Here is a 21,668-nt window from a genome sequence, read left to right on the forward strand (position 1 = left end):
ATTTCAGGTTTATACAATTTTCATTTAGGGAACATAAAGGTTAACTGACTGTAATGGGAGTATTTTAAACAAACCCACCTACTCTTCCTCTCACTGAACAGGGCTGGCAGCTCCGTTTAATTCTGCTCAGTCTTTGCGGCTGCTGTTTTGGGCAGCACAGACTGGTCTGTCAACCACCTGCTGTGTCCACCCTGAGTGCTCCCAGAGGCCAGAGGTCTTGGCATACGCACTCCCTGGGGGACCCTGGCAGGTCTTGGGCACTTGAATGACAGGGAAAGGCAGCAGTCACACCAGGGAGCCGGGCCTGGCCTGCAGTGAAGGCTTCTGGAAAGATTTCTGGGAACCAGAAGGCCGATCTACCCAGCCCCCAACTCCTTTGATGATCTTGTATGAAGAAAATATATAAAAGGGGAAAGAGACACGGCTATAGCCTGCCGTGTCCCAAGGCCTTGCTGAGGACGAAAACCACAGCCTTCACCTATTAGACAGGCAGAAGCCCCACCTCCCTGATCGGACTGCAAGTGCTCAGTGCAGGGTCTGCCCCTGCTTCCCTGGTCCCTTCAGAGTGTTCCATCCAAAGCATGGATTGATTTACATGCTTGTCAAGGTCAAGGAGACCCAGTCTACTTAATTCAGCAGTGTGATGATAAATAAGGCAAGTACCACCGCCAAGAGCTCTCACTCTGTTGGAAAGAACAGGTATCTGCTGTCTTATTCTCAAGTACATTAACTCAAGTACTCAAAAGTCAATCTGCCCCTTGTTACTTTGCTCAAGTCCCCTCACCCTTCTTTGCCACCCACCCCGCCCCGAGATCTCTCTGGGCCCTGTGCAAGCCACAGAACTTGACACGAACAACCAGAGTTACAATCAGAACCTAAATTGGAAAAGGCAGGCTCTCTCTGTAGCTCTAGTCATGCACTTAGGTCATCTGGTCACACACTATGTCCTAGTTATCTACTGCTGTGCAACAAACTACTTCCCAACTTAGTGGCTTCCAGCCACAATTTATCACTCTTTGCTGTGGTTGTGAGAGTTGACTGGGCTCAGCGGGGCCCTTGCTTGTGGTCTCTCATGTAGTTGTGGTCAGATGGTGGCTGGGGCGGGAGCCAGACAAAGCCTGGGCTCAGCTGGAGGTCCAAGATGGTTGCTGCACTCACATGGCAGGCAGTGTGTGCTGGCTTGGTTGGGGCTGGCCAGGGGGTCCTCCTCCTGCCTTCTCCCTGGCACTTGGTCTTCTCATGGCATAGCAACCAAGCCCCACGAGGGAATGTCTCAAGCACGAGCATTCTGGGATACCTAAGCAGAAGCTGTAGGCTTTCTGATTGCCTAGCCTTGACAGTTGAGACTCCACATGGGAGGTGAACACACAGGGGTGTGACTCCTAGGAGGTTTTGCTCACAGAACTTTCTCTGGAGACCAACGACCACATGAGACCAATGACGAGCAGTGAGCAGCCAGGATGGAGGAAAGCATTCCTCCCTCACTCGGTGTTGACTGGTTGAGTTTGGGGGCACAGGGTAGGGCATGGGAGCTCCCAGAGAGGTTTGTCTGGCTCCCCATGATGAACAGAAGCAAATGGAAGACCAGGCCTTGCCCCAGCTATTCCAGCACTGCTCCCTAAGGCCCGCACGTCGTTGCCACCCACAAAGCGCTGTTCACAGTGGCCCATGTTCAGGGCAGAATCTGAGGAAGGAACATCCTCAAGTCTTGGTCCTTAAGTTTCCTCAATCAACAGTTCAGACTCCACCATAGCAGCTTCTGGTAACAGCTGCTAATGCCACGGTCTCAAATGGCAGCAGGAAAAAGCAGTCTGGCTGGACTGGCAAGAGTTTGTGGGAAATCCTATTTGGATCAGTGCTTGTAAGACGCTTCAGAGGCCACTTGTCACCAGCTACTCACACTGGGAAGATGAGGTCTCCATTTGTCTTTTTTTTTTTTTTTTTTTTTTTTAAGATTTATTCATTTATACAAGAACTGGGGTACAGGTCAGAGGCGCCGGAGGGTGAGAGAATTCACCAGAGACAGAGCGGGGAGCAGAACAGGCAGAGGGACCAAAGACACTGCTGAGAGGAGCAGCGGGCGGCAGGAGAGGTCTGCCGCGCCACGTGGGTTTCTCCCAGGCCGGCGGGGAATCAAACCCGCACTGCAAAGGCTGCGGACAGCTTCACAGCACCGTGTTCAACCTGCCGCACCACCGGGGGGCCCCAAGGTCTCCATTTTTCAAGTTCCATGCTGGCAGAGTTCATCCAGCAACAACTGCCAAGGATGTGTCAGGCCCCCCCGGGCCCCCAAGGTAGGCTGGAGATTAAAATATGAAGGACAATCCCAATAGGCTGCTCTGCTTGGCAAACTGGCCTTGGAGGAGAGGGTGTAGCTTCCTTCTAGCCCCTGTGGTGATGGGTTCAGAACAGTGACCCACTGGACCCCCCTTTAATGACAGGAGAGGTGGGAGAGGAACTTTTTCCCTTTCAGTGAATCTGAGGCCTGAGACCCTCTGTGCCAGCTGCTCTTTGGTGAGATGCCTCTTCCCATTAGCACTTACAGCAACGCAGCAAGGAGGCCTATTGTTTCTAACTCTTTATTCAGAAATAACTTCAAAATTAGAGAAAAGTTACAAGAATAGCACAAAGAAATACCCTTTAACCAGATTCACCTATTATTAACATTTTGTCCCTTTGACTTTACCATTTGCACACTCTCTGGGTCTATATTTATATCTTCCCTTGAGTCTTTTTTTTTTAATATTTATTTTTTAAAATTTATATATATATTTTTAAAGAGCCATGTATTTATTCATTTTATTTGTTTGTTTGTTTGTTTGTTTATACAAGCACTGGGTACAGTCAGAAGCGCAGGAATGTGAGAGAATTCACCAGAACCAGAGCGGGGAGCAGAGCAGGCAGAAGGACCGAAGTACACTGCTGAGGGGAGCAGCGGGCGGCAGGAGAGGTCTGCGCACCATGTGGGACCTCCCTCCGGTGGCCGGGGAGCAGCTGGGGATGGAACCGGCGCTGCAGAGGCTGTGGGCAGCTTCACAACCCAGCGCTCAACCGCTGCGCCACCGGGGAGGCCCTTCCCTTGAGCCTTTTGAAAGTTGCATACATTATGATATGTGTTTCCTAACCATAAAGACGTTTTCTTAGAGAACCACAGTATCTTGCCAATCTCAGGACGTTCAGTACTTACAAAAGACTTTAATCTAGTCTGCTTTCCATATTCTTATTTTGTGAGTGGGCAATGATGTCCTTATCACTATGTATCTATTTTCTAGAACAGGGAGCTGAGGCCCAGGGCTGTCAGACCCCTCTCCTGTGGTTGCAGACCCAACGCACCGTGGTAGAGCTGAGTGTGAACCCTGGTTTGCAGGATGCCATGGCTGATGCCTGGGAACGGGGCCTGTGCTACGCCCTCTCCCGAGGGGGAATGCTTGGCATTGGGACTGCGATGGGGACTGCTTCCTTGCAGCTACTCCCAGCAGCCGTGCTGCCCAACTGGCCCTAAGCTCTCGCTGAGGGCACGCTCAGGGGCAGGTGTCTTTGGGAAGAGGTCTGGGAAGTGAAAAGGCTTTTGTTTTCCTGGTCTCCATACAAACAGCCCCAGTCAGCACACAGCCTCGGGCTGGGAGGGAAACTGGGTGCAGTCTCAGCCTGGGGAACCCCAAGCCCTGCGCCTGTGGTCTTGATTTACTGCCTGGACAAGGCGACTCTATGTGGCCTGAAGAAGCCAGTGTTTGCAGCCTTATTTCCCACCTCAAACAGGCGATGTTAGAAACGATTTAGTCCTTCAGGAAGAGAGGGGCCTATTTTAGAGGATAAAATCCACCCTGCTCTTGTAGAGATCCATCTAGACTATGTGTCCTGCTGGTAGGAAGGAGTGGAACAGGTGAGTCTCTAGGGGCAAGATCTTACGGCTTCCTTGGGGCGGCCTGTCCTTCTGGAGAGCTTTCTGGAAAACACAGAGGCCTTACTTGGCCTTGCCCTGAGATCAGCTCCTCCTCTGCCTCAGCTGCCAGATGGTTCTGGCAGATTCCAGCCAGCGCCTCTTCTTGAAGCCCCAAGTTGATCATCTCTGAATGCCTTCCAGGGGAATGAGAGGAAGGGGAGACAACAACCAAGTGTAAAGACTCAGGGCTCCTGACTAGAACCAAGCAGCTCCCGAGATCTCTCCAGTGAGGTGAGGTGGGGGTGGGGGGAGCATCCTGGAAACAACACTGCTCCCTGTGCAGCCTGGTGTCTTGGGACAGCAGCTATCCTTGCTCTTGCAGGTTCCTGACCAAGGTTCAGAGGGGGCCTTCCCTCAAGGAACCAAGCAAGGAAGACAAACACAAGGGGAGACGGTTGGGGGAGATGCCTTGTACGCAGTGCTGGAGTTGCACGGCGCAGACAGAATGTGTGGGCAGCTGCAAAATGATGAGGGACCCCTTTGTTCAACCATTGCTAAGACTTGCAAGACACAACTGCAGAGCATTAAGCTAAGGTGAGGCCACGCGCAGGGTCTCATAGCTGCTGAGACCTCAGACCCAGGAAGCTGGTTGAATGAGAGTTGAAGAAAGAGACCAACGCAGGTCATAGGCGGGGGGATAAAAAGCACACAAATGGCCACTGTGGAGAGGCCCAGAGGGCTGGCGGGACCAAGGCTCTCCTCTAATGAGTGCTCACAGCATCACTTGAGTGACCTTCACAGTCAGGCTGCCTCTTCTCAGGTCTAAGGTCTAAGGGTTCCCATCCCAGTGAGTTGCTCTACTCGACCCTGGCCAGTGTCAGGAAGGAGTCCCCGTCAGCAAGAGTAAGGGCAAGGCCTGAGACACCATCAAGGGCAGGGGCAGCCACCACACCCAGACATCCTGGCAGCTGCACAGGGAAGACCAGCCCTTGAATCCAGCATCATAGGGAGCCTTGCCACCCGGCCACCCCTGCTTACACCTGCACCAGCCCTTCTGCCCTCAGCAAGCTTAGAGAGGCCTCAGCTGGGCGTTGTAGATACTGGAAAGTGAGTGGAAGAGGTCCATGTTTCGTCCCCCTACCCTTCCTAGACATCAGGCATTGTTCCTACAGACAGGGGGTGGCCAGGTACCAGAGCACCCATTTGTACATGGGGTAACTTGCAATATGGGACACCTCACCCCCATCCATGGAGTCTACAGAAGAAGGGGTTACTGCACAAACCAAAATGGATATGTCAGCTTAGGAGGCAGGGGTGCCAGGGGAAATATCTACCTTCAGAGGACATGTGCTTGCTACCAACAGCCCAGACCGCTTGTGAGAAGCACCAAGTGTCCCCAGGACATAGTCTCCCCCCTGGCATCCCAGTTTAGCAGGACTATTCTGAGGAGTAGGGAACATCATTTACCAAGCACTCCCCATGCTAGGCAATGTCAGAGCACCTTCATGTGTGCTAGTGTGGAGGGCATTTGGTATGTACATCATGACATGTAATGCACACACAGCATGTGCCTGCACACATGCCCTCAGAGAACACCCTGTCGTAACACCCTTGCTGAACTGACTTCCAATTTCCTCTGTGAATAGCCCTGATTGGCCAGTTACAGTGGAAAGGGTAACAGACCCTGAGGGTTGATTCGTCCAAGGTCATAAAGCTAGGTGACGACAGCTGGAATGCCATCCTAGGTGCCCCGCACTTCAAAACGTCTGTTCCACCCACCTTTGGGTCTCTGGCCTTCCAGGTTCTTCTCTCACAGGGTGGCTTCCCTGCCATCCCCGATCCAACCCTCATGGCCCTTTGGATGCTTCTTTCCTTCCACAAAATCATCTCTGATGCTAGTTCCAGAATTTCCCCGCCATTTCTAGAATTAATTTCATCCACTGTTTCCTCTGCTCAGTGTTTTATTAAAATCAGCGATGGCAAAATGAAGGAGGTCATAAACCAATACCACTTAGTATCTCCTATTTAGCAGGCAGGGAGGGGTTGGGGGTGGACAAGTGGATAAATGCAATGAGAGATGGCTGGGCCTCAGAGAAGCTCTGAGTCTGGGCAAGGAGTGCAGAGGAGCTGGCCCCCACACCCTCTGACACAGCCAACTAAGGCCTCTCACCCCAGAGGCTGGGTTGCCAGGGTAGGGCCTTGTCTGCCCCCACTCCTAAGTCTAGCCTGGAGGCTGAGGCTCCTAGCATTTGACCTCTGCTCCACTGCTGGCTCCTGGCTAGGAGCAGCTGCCAGGCTTCTCTGCACCTCAATTTTCTCATCTGTAAAAGAGTAAGAGTAGTGCCTACCACCCAGGGCTGCAGTGAACCAATAAATTAAAGCAGCTAATCCTGGTTTAAGTTGGTTGAGTCACACCTTTCTCTCCTCCTCATGGAGCCTGGCCCAGGGCCTTTGAAGGTGACAAAGCCAGTTCCTATCTGTGCTGACTTATACCCCAAAGACCAAGGACAGAGACCAGTCCTCCCTCTCCCCCAGCTCTGGACACCACTGGCAGCTGACTGCCTCCCTAACCTCCCCCACCCGCCAGCCAGGTATGGCCCATTTCCTGCTTTCTTCAGCAAGGTGTGCAAAGGAAGCTTTGCGCTGCACTATTTGGGGAAAAAGCTGATGGTGGCAGCAGCAGCCGTTCTCCTTCCTTTCGCAGGAACCTGCAAGGACATTTCAAAGTGAAAAGAACCCGCGGCCTCCAGCAGGTGCCCAAATTCTGTCACAGGGCTGGCTGCTTACCCCAGGCGGAGCGAGCTTGCCAGAGACCCTGCATGGGGCCTCACTTCTCTATTTAAAAGAGTGAGAAAATAAAGGGTCCAGCTTGAGCATTTGCTGGTACCTCCCAGACGTCAGGCAAAGAGCTGCTGAATAGTCACCGAAAGAACAGGCCCCAGAGAGGACACAGGAAGGGAAGCAGCCTCTGCACGACCCCTCCCCACACTGCACCTGCGGGTGGTGTGCAGGGGTATGCAAGGTGGAGCGGGCAGCATGTGGAAAAGCCCCAGAGGTGCCGGGCACCCAGGCACTGACAAGATGCTCCGCCCTCCCTGCAGTGACCTTGCCAGGACAGACCAAGGGCAAATAAGCCAGAATTCAGGAAACTGGGAGGCCACCTCCTTATTGGCCAAATTAGCTCTGCCTAAAGAGCAACAAACATCTACCACCCAAACACGCCAGCCTCCCCACCCCAGCATGCAAATCCCTCTGTTCTCATTAACAGAAGCAGCATGTGTGTGACGGGTGGGGGGGCAGGACCTCTCCCCCTCCCACGTCAACACAAGATTCATTTATTAAGTGCCTCTGTGGCATTTCCTTTTTTGCCTTCCTCCTGCTTGTTTAATATTGCATTTGACATTCTCATTTTATAAATGGTAACAGAAGCAGAATGGATGGCTAAAATTAGCTTACGAGCAAGAATGATGCTACAAATAGGACAGTGAACACAGAAGCAGAGTTAATTCCATCCACACCCCCTCCCCCTTTTAGGCTGGTTCCCTACTGAGCAATGGTGCGCAGTCTTTGAGCTGAGGAGGAGCAGCCTGAAGGAGGGAATGCAGGCCCAGTCCCCGGGACACCCCGCTGGCGGCAACATTTCATTCTGCCCCTTGCCAGGCCCTCGGTGAACCCTGGTACACCCTCCTGCCAAGTCCAGCAGGCCAACCCAGGATTCCTCCTGTTCTCTCTCACTTGCATCCAGAAGCCCCTGTGCTGGGGAGGTGGGGGTCAATCCCCTAGGTGTGCCCAGGGCGAAGGGGGGCAGACCTCAGATCCATCAGGCTTCGCTCTCAAAAGTGGCAGCTTCTGGAACCTCCCCAAAGGATGACAAAGCTCAAGGGTCTGAGTCACTTTCACTGGGACCTAGATCACATCTGTGAGCGCCGGCTGCTCAGTGTGGCAGGCTGTGCGCCTCTTCCCCACAGTACCCCCTTCGCACTGGAGCATGAGGGTGTCCCTCTCACAGCTCTTCCCTGCCCGAAGCCTCAGGTCCCAGCCTTGCGCAGGACCCGACACCTGCGTTTCACTGACATGTAATCTGTCCAGATATGTAATCTTGTGATTACATTTACTTTTCCAATAAAAATGATTCTAAGTATAATGATAGTGATGGTGATACTAATAAAAAGACCTATCACTTTGATGGCTCATGCTACGGCCTGGTAAAAGCCCTCCACAAGTCATACCTCAGGATTCTCCGAGGTGAGTGCTATTGTTTCCTGCCTTAGAGAAGCTCAGAGACTGAGTAACTTGCCCAAGGTCACAATGCGTAGCCACGAGTAGCTCCACTGATTGAGGCACACCCTGTCAGGAAGGCCTCTCAGGTTCCAAACATCCCACTCTGGCCACTCCTTAATCCCCTACCTGCTCAGTGCTTGGGGGTGCCTAAGAATGAAGGCATTGATAGGATACTTTCTGCAGCCTGCTCTCTGTATGGAGCATCCCCACCCTGCCTCTGATGAATAAAATGCTGACTCAATACTGAACCTGGGTGAACATTTGGCTAAAAGTCTTTCCTTGGGTCCCCCGAGACAAGCAGAACATGCCTGTTTTGAGCTACATTAACTTCAGCCAGGAGTCAGAAACTCTGGTCCATAAGCCAGATACAGCTGCCACTTGTTTTTCTAAATAGGGTTTTATTTGATCACCGCCACGCCCACTCATTTACATGTTGTCAGCGGCTGCTTTTGGCAGAGTTGAGCCAGTATGAGACCTTAGGGCCTTAAAAGCTGAAAATATTTACTATCTGGCCCTTGATGGAAATGTTATTGGTCCCTGGGTTAGGCCAAATGGAGGAGACCTGCAATTACCAAGGGGGTTTGTTTTCAGAAGGGCTGATTCCTCCAAGGCTACCAGATCATTTGCCCTGCAAAGCAGGCCACGCCTCCCAGGGCCAGGAGCTGGCTGTGCCAGGGCATCTATAAGCTGCAAAGGACAGTGGGCATCACCCCTCCCACCTCAGAAGTGCAGACCGCTAGGGGACCGTGGTCACCAGTTAACCAGCGGTGGGTCTGGGATTCAGGATCGGGTCCATGTGCCCCGAAGCCAGGGACGCCTAAGTGACAGGCACACGTGATTCAGAGGAGGCAGCCCTCCAATGGAGGTCCCAGCCAGGGATTGGTAAAGAGGGATGCCAGCACCAGGGGGAGTCCCTAGCACTGAGAGCTCCATGGGAAAGGAGAGCTGGCCCCTCTGAGCTGGTGATGAGAGCACCAGACTGGCCTGGGACCTGGTGCTCTTGGGGCCTTAGTTCCCTCACTTCTATGTCTGACATGGAAGATTTATGACCTGTAGCTCCTATGTTATCTCTCATTAGCAAGGACCCTCCCGCGCCACTTCTGACTTTAATGTGCATGCGAATCATTTAGGGATTTGTCAAAATGCAGCTTCCGGTTTGGTAGGGGTGGGTGGGGCCTGAGACTCTGCATTCTTAAGCTTCCAAATTGCTCAATAATTTCCACAACTCAGATCCCCCCCAAAATGAATAACGACCATTTAAAGGATCGTAGTGTAATCCTGTATAAGGCAAATAAAATGCTTCGTGATATTTCACAAGTCGAATAAATTCATTTTTTTCAACCATCAGGTTTTCTTAAACGATAAAATGGGAAGAATACAGGGTTCAAGTCCGAGCACCAGTTTTCAAATATGGATCTGCCTCTCCGAGCCGTGGGCAGTGCAAGCCCCTTCACTGCTGAGCTCCAGCATCCCCGCCTGTAAAACAGGACACGCACCTCCACATAAGGACAAAGGGAGGTGGCCTGCATGCGAAGCACCAGTGCAGAGGGCCCCAGAAAAGCCCATTTCTTCCTGCTGAATGGGGGGTGGGGGCATTTTCTAATGGCCCACATTCTCCCCTGCTGGCAGGGGTAGCCTCCCCACCTGTTTGAGGTGGGGACGAGCCAGGCCTCCCAGGAAGCGGGAGCAGGTCTTTGTCACTCCAGCCTCCCTCCCTGCGGCTGTCTCGCTCGCAGGGAGGCTGTGCTGGCGACTAATCAAGCAGGTGTCCCTGCTGCTCGGGGGCTGCTTCAATCAGGGGCGCGCAGTGGGAGGCATTATTAGCTGTGCCCGCACTGGGGCTAGCCGAGTGGCCAGAGCGGAGCCCCTCTTGGGAGGGTCACCAGGTGGCTCCACATGTGCTTTTGTGTGTGTGTTTACTGATAAAGAGCAACATCTGTGCTGGCCTGTGCCAAGGAGGAAGGGACTGAGGCTCAGCAATGGTGAGTTCGGCCCTGAGCGTGGGTGTGGGCCAGGGGCTCACCTGCCTGGAGAGCCAGGGCCAGCAGGGACCCCTTACACCCATGCCTGGCCCCTGGCCCCAGTCGGGTGTCTGGTCCCTGAGCGAATCTATCCACTCTGCCCTCACCTAGGAGAACATGGGACCTCATGGGCCACATGCTGGCTGACTTGGGAGGGGGTGGTCAGCTGGCAGCCCAGCTAGGTGACCTTCAAAGTTCCTGTCTGTTGGAGGGGAAATAATGTTCTGGGTACAGCTGTGAGCTCTGGGCTTGAATCTGGTGCCACCACTTGCTGCCAATGACCCTGGGCAAGCTGCTTCACCTTCCCTCTGCCCCATCTTGCACATCAGTAAGATGGAGGAGATAATTAGTACCTACACTGGACAACGTGTGCTGGTCAGAGGAGAGAGGTGTGGCGCCCACCACATGTAGCTGGCACTCACAGATGTGGAAAGCACCACATGGGGCCTTTTTGTGCAGGCAGGGCCTGTGGGGGAGGGGCGGAGTTCCTGGGACCTGCCTTCCTGACCATCGCAGTCCTGCTCCGGAGGGGAGGCAGCAGCTCCGCTCTGCTTCTGGCTCTCCAGACGGCGGAGAAGGGTACTCATTTTTCAAAATGCCCAGAAGAGTCACCAACCAAATTAGATAGGAAATGGCTTTGGGAGCGACGGTGCGGCTGCCACATGGTCCCTCCCCTAATCCCTTACTCATTCCACAATGATTTATCCAGGAGCCACTGAGTGCCAGGCACAAGGGCACTGGATCAGGGATCAAGTCCTATCTGGGGCTAACCAAGTGGGAGACCTTTCTTATCTGTGACTATGAGAAAACAGTAGCTCCCCAATAGGGTGGGGTGGGGTGGGAGGTGGTGCGGCCACCTGCGCCTTGCTGCCCATTGACCAGGACAGGAGACGGGTCTTCAGTTCTACAGCACGGTTTCGCTTACAACAGTCCTCCTGACCTTCTACAACTGTCCATGCTCCCGCTGGGCTGTCTGAGCGCTCAGTCCTTCCGGATCTCTCATTTGAATTCTGCCCATAGCACACAGTTTAAATTCATTTCCTTTCCTTTGGGCTTTGGAAGTAGAAACCGGCATCACAGAATCTAAAGCAACTAGGGATTCAGGCTCCTCCACCATCACACTTTAAACTCCTTCCTTCTTCAGAGTAGTGGGCTCACTGAGGTCCTTTTGGTGATGATGGTGATGGGGATAACGACAGAGTCTATCACACCTGGCCCTGGGCAGGCCCTGAGCCAAGTCTTTGTTTGCGGGGTCTCCTCTAGGCTGCGGGAACCCCACAAAGTGGCCCCTACAGGCCTGGTTGTTCTGGAGCTCAGTGTGACCCAGTGTCCTCTAAATTCCCCCAAGAGCTTCTAACTGGTGGGGCTGGACTGGGCACCTGAGTGATACCCCCAGTCTGTGAGCCTACCCACACACCCTTACTTCTTCCTCCTGTCTATTTCCATGTTTGCTTATTCTCTTAAAGAACAAATATCAGGCCCAGATTAAAAATAAAACAGAAAACCTCATACCACGAACACGGCTACCTGTACCTTCCAGGCGCAGCCTCCACGTGGGTGGATAAGGCAACAAATGGGACACAAGTGGGGACAATGGCTGCACACCTCTCTCCCTGGCTTTGAGACACTGGTCCAGCATTTTTTCCCAGGGCTGCCACACTACCTTCTGATTGCCCCTGGGGCCATCTGGGACTCACTCTCCCACCCCCAGGCTCAAACAACAGACCCTATAATTCATCCGGCAGTCAATAAGCTCGAGACCTTCAGTCACTGTGTGGGTAGCACCGGGGCATATCCCAGGCCTCAGTTGCCCCATAGGAACCATGAGGAGAATGAAGTCTTTTCCACTTGTATCTCAGACTTGTCTCAAAACTTATCAACAGTGACTCCAGGCAGCACACAGCGTGGTCTCTTGCCAGTCTACTGGGGCCTTCCCGATGCACCACTAAGGCCTGGCAGGATAGTGGTGCTCTCAGCTGCCCAGGCGGGGTCCATCAATGGCATGCCCTGACTAGGACAAACATCCTTTAAAGCCCCATCTCACTAGTTTCAGAAATAGCAAGTGGTAATTTACTGAAAGAGAAAAGCACCAACTGAAACGCACCAACATTGGGGGGTGGGGGGAGAGCAGAGAGAGCCTATGAGGGGATCTGTTATTTCTACACACTTATCTCCTCTGTACCATTTTAATGCCTCCAACCTATAGTATGCAAAGAAACAATATTTTCATTTCAGATGCATATGATGGCTAGGAACAATATGAACAATATTATTTTAGTGCCCTGGGAAAAAATTAGCAAGTCAAATATTGAATCAGGCCTGTAGCACCACATGCTAAGCAGATTGCTTTGATCTTATCCACACTAAAAGCTCTATTATTGAATTTAAAGTCGGTGAACACATATCAGACCAATACACAATGCATATCTGAATGCATGTTTCAGAAGCAAGGAATGCTTTGACTAAAGGAAGAAAATATCGAAGTTACAGCTATGATTGAAACACAAATTTGTCCTCTCTCTTCTCTAGGGGCTGGAGGCTCTGCTGGCCAACCAAAATATTTGGGCTCCAAAGGACCTGCTGAGGGCCCCAGGAACTTGCCGAGCTCCCATCTTTCTGGAACCAATAAGAGGTTTGCCACCCACCTACTCAATTTGAAGAAAGGCATTTGATATGCTGAGCATCAGTGTGCACCTTCTGCACATGGTATGGCGCCCTCTGGTGGCCATTTCTCTGGGTGGCCCACCTGGCTCCCCAAACTTTCAAGGATCCAACCTCCCTCAGGGTTGAGGGTGCCCTGCTAAGAAAAGGAACTTCGAGCCATAGCGGGGGACAGAAGCAGCCGAACATGAGAGTAAAACCAGTCAGGTGATCATAAGGGTATAGTGTTAATTACCCAGTAGGATCCAAAGAGATAATTTGGGTGGTAAACTTCCTATCTAGAATCTACCTCTTAAAAAGCCAAACCAAACAGCAAGTGCATTCATATGCGAAGTCAGAGGTCAGCAATCTAACTACTTGCAGGCCAAGCCTGGACTCCTGTATGCTTTTGTCCAGCCTGAGTGTTAAGAATGGTTTATACATTTTAAAAAGGCATTAAAAAAAACCAAAACTATTTAGTCTATGGATGCTACAACAGCAGAGTTAAGTAGTTGCGACAGTTATATAATGATCTGCAAAGCTAAAAATATTTACTATTTGGCTCTTTACAGAAAAAGTTTGTCAGCTTCCTGCCGTTCATAGGTCTGAACTCCTGAGTCTGGTCCCCATGCTTACCCCGCCCACCATCAGCATGAAGGCGGAGTGGCCTGCCTGCCAAAGGTGTGTATTATGGAGGGAAGCATCACGTTTTGGCGTGACCCTCTACCTAGACTTACCATTTTATTATTGATTTCATGGAAATGAATCTCACAGACTTTCTCCACAACGTCTTCATTCTCAAAAGTGACAAAGCCAAACCCTAAAGGAGAAAGGGAAAAAAGAGAGAATGGAGAGGTGAGTTTGGCTTTGGACACCTGCCTGCTTTCTCTGATGTCCTGCAGAGGTGACAGGCTCCAGATTTGAGGGTTGGGGCGGATCCTGATCCTGGGAAGGGCCTCCTGATAGAAGAAATGGCTTCTAATTTGTTCGGGGCACCCTTCCCACAGTGAGGAAAAGCTAGTGATTTCACCCCTGAAGCAAACAACTTACTTGTCTGTTATTTACCAGGGTCAGTTATTTACCAGGGTCAGAGCCTGGGGCTCCCTGCAGGAGGCGGGCGGGTGGGTGGGCTACCCAGAGTGTGAGGGCTCCCCACAGGGCCACACTCGCCCTTTCTGCAATGAAACGGCCAGCCCTCTGGTCGGCCTCCAGACAGAGGCTGTTATTTGTCCTTTTCTTCCTGAATTACTTCCTCTAATACCTCATCAGGACATCCTGAGGCATGGAAGAAACTATTAAAAGTTTCGGGCCTCTGTTCTGCGCAGGCATCCTTTTTCTACTGCTGCTTCAAAAGCACTGTGGATTTGGGGCAGTTTAAGACTGTTTGATGCCTGCTGTCAGCCCGTCAGCTATCCACTGTATTTACTCGGCTGGAGACCGGCTTTGCTAGACAAGCCGCACTGAAGGATTTTGGCAGCCGACCGCTGCTCAGCATCCTGAGTTCCTCTGCGACCCTCCTGCCCCTCTCTTTCTTCTCCTCTTGCCCCCGACAGGGCTTCCAGCATGCTGCCCCAGCTGTGACCACCCCCTGGGTGAGCCCCGCTGTCACACATGGGACCATTCATGGAATGGCACCCTACCTCAGATGAAATGCAATTGTATGCCAACCCTAACACCAGGAGGGACATGCGCGGTGGGTGCAGACACCCTGGCGGGGAGGCAGCAAACCTGGGTTCCAGTTCTGACTTGGCACTAACTTATGTGTCATCCCTGGAAGCCCCTTTCCCTCTCTGCACCTGCAAATTGAGATGGTGAGACTGGATGATGGGTCCCACATTCCATTCACAGCTCACATCCAGAATTTGCGAGGCTCTCTGCAAGGGACGGAGAGACTTAAGACCTTTCTGTCTCCAACTGTGACACCACCCTTTTCTGAGATACATGGAGCCCCTAGGTCATAGCTCCTGCTGGGTCTAGAAGATTCCTCGGGAAAGGAATTGAAAAAGACTACTTTTTCTCAATTTGCAGTAAAACAGAGGGTTAGGACCAGCCCATAAATGACAATCATGATCTTTATGATGGTATATAATTTAGCCCCACATCAAATATTGACCGATGCTCTCTGCCTGCACTTCCTGGTCTATTATAGACACTGAGGGTGAAGGTCAAAAGCACCATTAGGGGTACACGAGGATTTGCTGCAGGTGCTCAAAGTTGCCGAGTTTCTCCCAGCGTCATCCTGGAGAAACCTGGTTCAGACAGTGATGTTTTGTTTGGAAGAGACGCGACTAAACACCTTTCACCAAGTTTTTACAACCGCCCGCCCCCAAAGCCAGGTCCCATGGAGAGTGCTATACCACCATCCCTGGGTTCTGTTTGGGCATCTCCTCTTTGGCCCTTGGACCCATTTATTATGTGCAGTAAGAGGAAAGCCATAACCAGATGTGTCTCCAACGACTGCTCTTTGGGCTCTGGTGTGCTGCCTGCCCATACCCCCCTTCAAAGGGGCCTGAAAACCACCAGTTAAACTTCTCACCCAGGCAGGGCCTTTGCATGGATTTGATTAATCCCCTCCTTCCTGCCCACCCTCTAGAGCAGATCCTAGCAGCCCTTCTTCAAGTAGGGATTAAGATGCAGGCCCCACAAAAAGCGCCCAGGGGCTGGAGGGGCAGCACGGTGGAGGATGCAGGAATCACAAGCACTGATTTCAGGGATAAGGACAGGGCCTGGCCTCATTCAATCTGGGTCCCAGGAAGCAGGGGATCTTAACTAGAGTGCCAAGTGGCTGGTAGCTGACAATAGCTGAATGACTGAATGAACTCTTTCTGCTCCTCCGAGCATTAATCCATCTGCATTATTACCACCTGCCTCAAAAAGACTGACTGGACCCTCTCTTCTGGCTCCAACCAGTGTCAGGCATCATGGGGGATGGAGCATCAAGCAATTTGCTCTCTAAAAGGCACAATACAGAGGTCCCCACTCAAGGACAGCCTCACCCCTTTGCAGACTGCATCCCTCTCACAGCCCTCATTTCTAGCTTATGGGTCACTCAGGTCTCATTTCTCTCTGAAGTTCATCCCTCTGGCCTGGACTAGGCAACATGTGAATACCTAAATAAGCCAGGATGGGCCAGTCCTCAGGGGAGACCTCACTGCTAATTAGGATTAGCATAAAGGGTTGAACAGTGGCCACCAAAAAGAACTGTCCCTGGGACTTAGGAACATGGCCCTATTTCAAAAAAGGATTTTTGAAAATGTAAAGTTAGGGATGTCAAGAAATCATTTGGACTTAGGGTAGGCCCTACCTCCAGCAACAGGTGCTCTCCTAAGAGAGAGAGAGAGAGAGAGAGAGAGAGATTGATTCACTGAGGGGCAAGTTCACATGAGGCTGGAGGAGGCCGGGAAAGATTGTCTCTACACTGTCAGCAGGAACATGGCCCTGCCCACACTTTGATTTTGGACTTCTGGTCTCCAGACTGTGAGAAAACACATTTCTGTTGCTGTATGTTACGCAGTTGCCGGCCATTTTCTATGGCAGCCACTGGAAACCGATGCACAGCAAAGCCACCCAAGGGGGGCGGTTCCCACAAGTTCCCCAGCCGGGCCAAGCATGTGCTTTGGATAGAAGACAGGAGAGAGTGCTGACGGTGGTGCAGACCCATTTGCACCATCGGGAAAGAGCATGAAAATCAGTGCCAGGCCAGGGCACCACTCCACATATCAAAGAGGACAGCCCTCAGGAAACCATCCTGCTGCTGAGCTCACGCATGCACGCATGGATGCACCCACCCACGCACGCCCTCCATCCTGGAACAGGGCCCAGTCAGTCAAGTCGCCACAGGGGTCTGGGGCCCGGAATTGGCCTTTCCAATGTGACCTACTCCTTCCGGGTCAGCTGTGCAAATCGCTGTGTGAACTCCTGACCCAGCACCATTCAGGACTCATGGTTGTCCCAATTTCCCACTTGGTGCTGTGGCTCAGAGACAGCCAGAACGCGATGGAGCCAGGAGACAGGAATTAGAATGCAGACTGCTGCACCGGAAGGGTGGGGGCAGGACTCAGCATCATCTCCAATTCTGACTCTGCTAGTCTCCCTGCTGGTCTCTTCCCTAACCCCACAGGACTCAAAATCCAAGTATCACAAAAATGATTTTCCTGATCAAAGGAGATGGCCTGGATTCAAGCCTGTGTATCTTGGATGCATAACAATTCAGCAATGTCAAGACTCATTTGCAGGATTTTAAAGATCTATATTGTTTCAACATCCCTGTCTGTTTGGCCCGAACAGAGAAAAACAAACTTGATTATGTCTAAAATATTTATTCCATTTGGAGAAAGCAAAGAAGCAATGAAACAATTATCAATAAATGTTATTCCTTAACATATAATCATTTTTATCTCACAGGTGCATTATCATTTACAATAAATTAGTAACTCACTGGCAAACAACCCCCTCACTAAATGAAACTGAGGACTGAAGGACAAAACACTTAAGGTCAGAAATTTGGGAGGGACAAATCCTTCTTGGTCTCAAAGTCCTTTTCTTTTTTGTAGTTAATTTATTAGGTAAAATATATATCCTATAAAATTTGCCATTTTAATTGGGTGCAATTCAGGGCATGAAGCACATTCACAGTGCTGGCAGCCATCACCCACACACATTTCCAGAACTTTCCCCCCATTTCCCTACTTTCTGTCTCTGTGAATTTGCCTATTCTAGGTACCTCCTCGAAGTGGAATCTCACAGTATTTGTCCTTTTGTATCTGGTTTATTTCACTTAGCATGATGTTTTCAAGGCATTGTTTTTTGAGCAGTCTGCTGGGTGTATACATTCTACAGGAGACTCGGAAAGGCTATGCCTTCCTGAGAAGGGGTAGAAAGGACTGATGATTCCCTGTCATTTGTCCAAAAAAGAATTCCACAGAGAATGAGAAATACAGTCTCAAGTAAGTCCATCAGAGGTGGAACAGCCAGGTGAAAAAGCTGGCTCCACACTCCAGAGCAAAGGTATAATATGAGCTGTGTACCCCTGAAGAGTTCCCTCACCGCTCTTGGTTTCTAAAAGAAACAGGAAGGACCCAGTGTGGTGTTGGCTGCGGGAAGGGAGAGGGTCAGGGCTGGGAAGGGTGGGCAAGAACTTTGAGCCACACTCCCTCTTCAGCTTCTCATTTCCCTTGGCCCTGAGACACCAGCCCAGACCCAGAGAAGCCTTCCCCAGGTATTTAAAGTCCCTCAAGATACCACCCAGAACAGAGAGGAGCTCATGGGACTGACAACTGGGGTCGGAGCGTGAAAAAGGCCCAGAACTCGGGACACAAGAGACAAGTTCACCAAAGGAACCCTTCTCACCTGCCATTGGCCAAATGGCACCTGACCAGCCTCTCATGGAGCCCCCATCTTAACTGCACCCTGTGCTTCTGAGGGGCTCTAGGAGCTAGCGAAACTGGGACAAAAACAGTGGTGGGAAAGCTAAGTCCCCAACAGGGATTTAAAAAAGACAAATAGGGTAGCCGTTGACAGGGAGCATTGAAAAATGAAATTTTACAGCATTCTCCTGAATGAAGCTATTATTGGAAACTAACAAGTAAGCTCTATTTAAGAGATAAGCATATAACAGTCAAACCTTTTCCCCTCTTTTATTCAAATGCACAAAACTGAATATTCATCTGAAAAATACAAAGCTATATAAAACACACACACGCAAGCCCAGAAGAGAATAGGAATTTGAAAACAAGAGACATCAAAATTACAATGACCTGCTCCAAGCACCGTCACTGAGGAACATGGGGCAGTTGACTTACAAAGAATTTTTTTCAGGTCAGGGAGGGCAAGACGGGAACAGCCTCCTCATAGTCTCAAAATGTTCTTTTCTTATCATACGGGTCACTGACCACTCATAAGCAATCACACAGGTCTACTGCATTGTTGGTTAAACAAAAAAAAAAAATCAACGCAAGCCAGCAGTTAACATACTTGGTTAATGGGGAAAAAAAACGAGGAAGGAAAAAACCCCTAGGTTGTCAAAGTTATTCTGAGTATCCCATAAGGAATTTAAGGTATGTGTACGCAAGTCTATTTATAACTCACGCAACCTCCCTCTCTCCATAATAACCCAGCATTGGGGGAAGCGGTGGATCTGTGAATGTGAGTTCCTCGGGTTTGGGTGTGAGGAGTACTTTCTGGTTTCAAAATGCTTGTCATACATCTTCCTACTCAGTCACCACAGCAAGCCTGCGAGAGGCAGGGCAGGCTCCGCCATTGTCACGAGCTCAGATGCCCTGCACAGTTAAGTGACCCATTCATGGTGACATGTGGCCATGAAGCCACAGCAGGAGCTGAACCTGCAAGTCCTGCTCCAAGCCCCCTTTCATTGCCCCCACCTTGCTTCTCTGGAGCAGGTTGTCAGGGACGCCCTTGGGTCAGCACAGGTAGATTTGAAGGCCTTATGGCTCAGCGAGGGTGATGGGCCAGGCGCGAGGTGACTGGTCTGTTTGCTTCGCTACAGAGCCAGCCCCCACTTAGCTGTGTGCCCATCAGCCCCTCATTAACTTGGAACATCTCTGGGTCACCTCTATGGTCTATAGCAGGTTTAGCAAATCGGGTTCATCTGCCTAGAAACATCTGGTCATAAAAGGTCTGGTCCATCCACTGAGAAGAGCAAAGATGGGTAGTACATTCAGATGCATGGGGGGTGTATATGTGTGTTTTCACATGCTAGGTTTGCTCTAAAAAAATATAACTCAGAAGATTGATCTGTTGTAAGAAAACCACACAGGTGTCTTTCCAAAAGAAACAAGATGCTTCTGATTATTGATGGCCACTTTGGGGCACTCACTGCACATTACCTGGACACGAGGAAAGCCCCACCTGAGCATCCATCAAACTTCCCTGAGAATCTTCAGATTTCAGGTTTCAGGCAAGGCAGGGGAAGGAGTTCCACTTCTGCTCTGGCTGCTTTCATGCCACTTCCCACCTTGCTAGTGGTGGGATCCCTGCAGTTCTCTGTAACGCCTGGTGTCCCCTGGGCAGTTGTCAGTCCACACCCTAATAATAATCTTAGAAAAAGCTTCATCTCTATTGAGCAGCCATTCTTTAACTCCACCTTAACCTAAACTCAGCCTTCCCCATTGTTCCCACTTTACAGATGAAGAATTGAGGCCCAAATGGGGGCCTAGGTTCTCTCCAGCAAACCCTTCCACCTGCTTTGTTCAAAAGAAGGTGGGATCTTCTGAACCCGGTATCTCCGGGATTCTAAACCTGCCCTGCTGCTTGGCTCTAAAATCCTAGCTCATTTCTCTGCAAGAACCTCACCAAATGAGCAAGCAGCCCAGCATCTGGATGACCCAGCAGAAGGAGGGCCAGGCAGGTGTGCAGAAAGACGTCCATTGCTGTTAAACACCAGCTTCCCTGCTGCCTCATGTATCTTCCACATAAAGGCAGCTAAGGGGATGCTGTGGGTTGTTCAGTGATAAACAAAGATGACTTTTATGACGAACAATAACTAGGGTACCGAGCTCCTAAGCCACTCTAACCTAGAGTGGGCACAGGGCGGGTGACTTCTCCGGACATTTGCAGACCCCAGGCATGACCTGCCTCCAATGGGCCTGGTGACCAAGCACGATGCCAGAGACCTCTTGCAGCAAAGGGCCTTTCGAATGAGGGCCAGCTGCCCAGAGGGATACAGAGAAAGAGTCTCTGGGCTTATAAAGAACAGAGAACAAGGACAGGCACAGTGACCTGTGATGGACACCAGGCTCAGCCCCCGGGCTGGTCAGAACAAAGACTAGCGGGCCAGGAGGCAGTCAGAGGCAGATGCTGCAGCCACCTTCCCCATGGCCGACAAACAAGCCTATAATGGATTGAGGGGTCTGCAGATAGCCTCCTCTTAGCAGGCCCTCTCTCTTCCCCCATGCCCTTCCTCCTCCCTGACCCTGAGCCAATGAGCTGCCTCTTTTGGGGGCACTTTCTGGCCCAGGCTTTCTTCCCTGCCATGTCCCCTTCAAGGTGGCCCTGCAGTCCTTCCCATGATGGCATCACTCATGCACCTGCTTCCTCGTTTACACCAGTAGTTTGGCAGCTGGTTGCTGTAAACTATAATAAAATGCCTTTCCAAAAAATGAAGGAATGTGACCAGACACGCCAGACATCATGATATTAAAGCCGTGTCAATTAATTTCTCCCCCTGCTTGATAAACGAGCCCCATTCCATCTCTTAATAATGAGAAGAGAAACAAGAAAAGTTGACACTTAGTTTAATTTATTTTCTCAACTTGCCTGGTCATATTTCTTTCTGCCTTGCAGAGCTGACTGGGGCTGTGGGGAATTACAAGTGGCTCACATGCAGGCAAGGCATAGATCGGTGCGAATCGACACGGGTCTCCTGTATTCCCACACAACACTTAATCAGGAGGGGGAAGTGACTTGGTGAGCCAGCTCACACCTGCGCCTCTCCAGCCACCTTTGGGGGCTCGGTTGGGGGAAGCTGTGTATGGGGAGGGGAGCGATCTCAGGTGTGTGGGGAATCAGATAACAGAAATGGCACTATCAGATTTCCAATCTAGTGGGGAGGAAATGCAGGAGACTGAATTCCCTAAATTAATATTAAGCTATGTTGGCGGCATTTGCCAGAGAGGTGCCAATTTCTCAAATGGAAAGGCGACTTTCTTTCCCGTTCAGCCTGAGGATGTGCTAGCCAACACCTGACCTTGAAATGTGAGCATCAACCTTCTAGAACTCAGATGCCAGCTGTGAACCAGCAAGTGTGTTATTACAGCTTTAGTATCAAGTAATTTTTTCATATGGCCATTGTGACCTCAGGACCGTTTAAGAAGGCCCCAAGACCA

At 51.0% G+C, this 21,668-nt stretch overlaps 1 protein-coding gene across 5 annotated transcripts in view; it reads right to left on the reverse strand.

The window, feature by feature from the left end:
• MSI2 (musashi RNA binding protein 2) overlaps window positions 1–21,668 on the reverse strand; it is a gene marked incomplete at both ends in the record, with an annotated part of 373,209 nt that overhangs the window by 53,844 nt on the left and 297,697 nt on the right. For all 5 annotated transcript variants that reach the window (XM_084236676.1, XM_084236678.1, XM_084236675.1 and 2 more), the window contains one exon: window positions 13,563–13,645. In XM_084236676.1, coding sequence (XP_084092802.1) covers window positions 13,563–13,645 — 83 coding nt within the window. The remainder of the gene's footprint in view (window positions 1–13,562; window positions 13,646–21,668) is intronic.

Source organism: Talpa europaea (genome assembly GCF_964194135.1).
Source record: "Talpa europaea genome assembly, chromosome: 7".
NCBI classification, from domain to species: domain Eukaryota; kingdom Metazoa; phylum Chordata; class Mammalia; order Eulipotyphla; family Talpidae; genus Talpa; species Talpa europaea.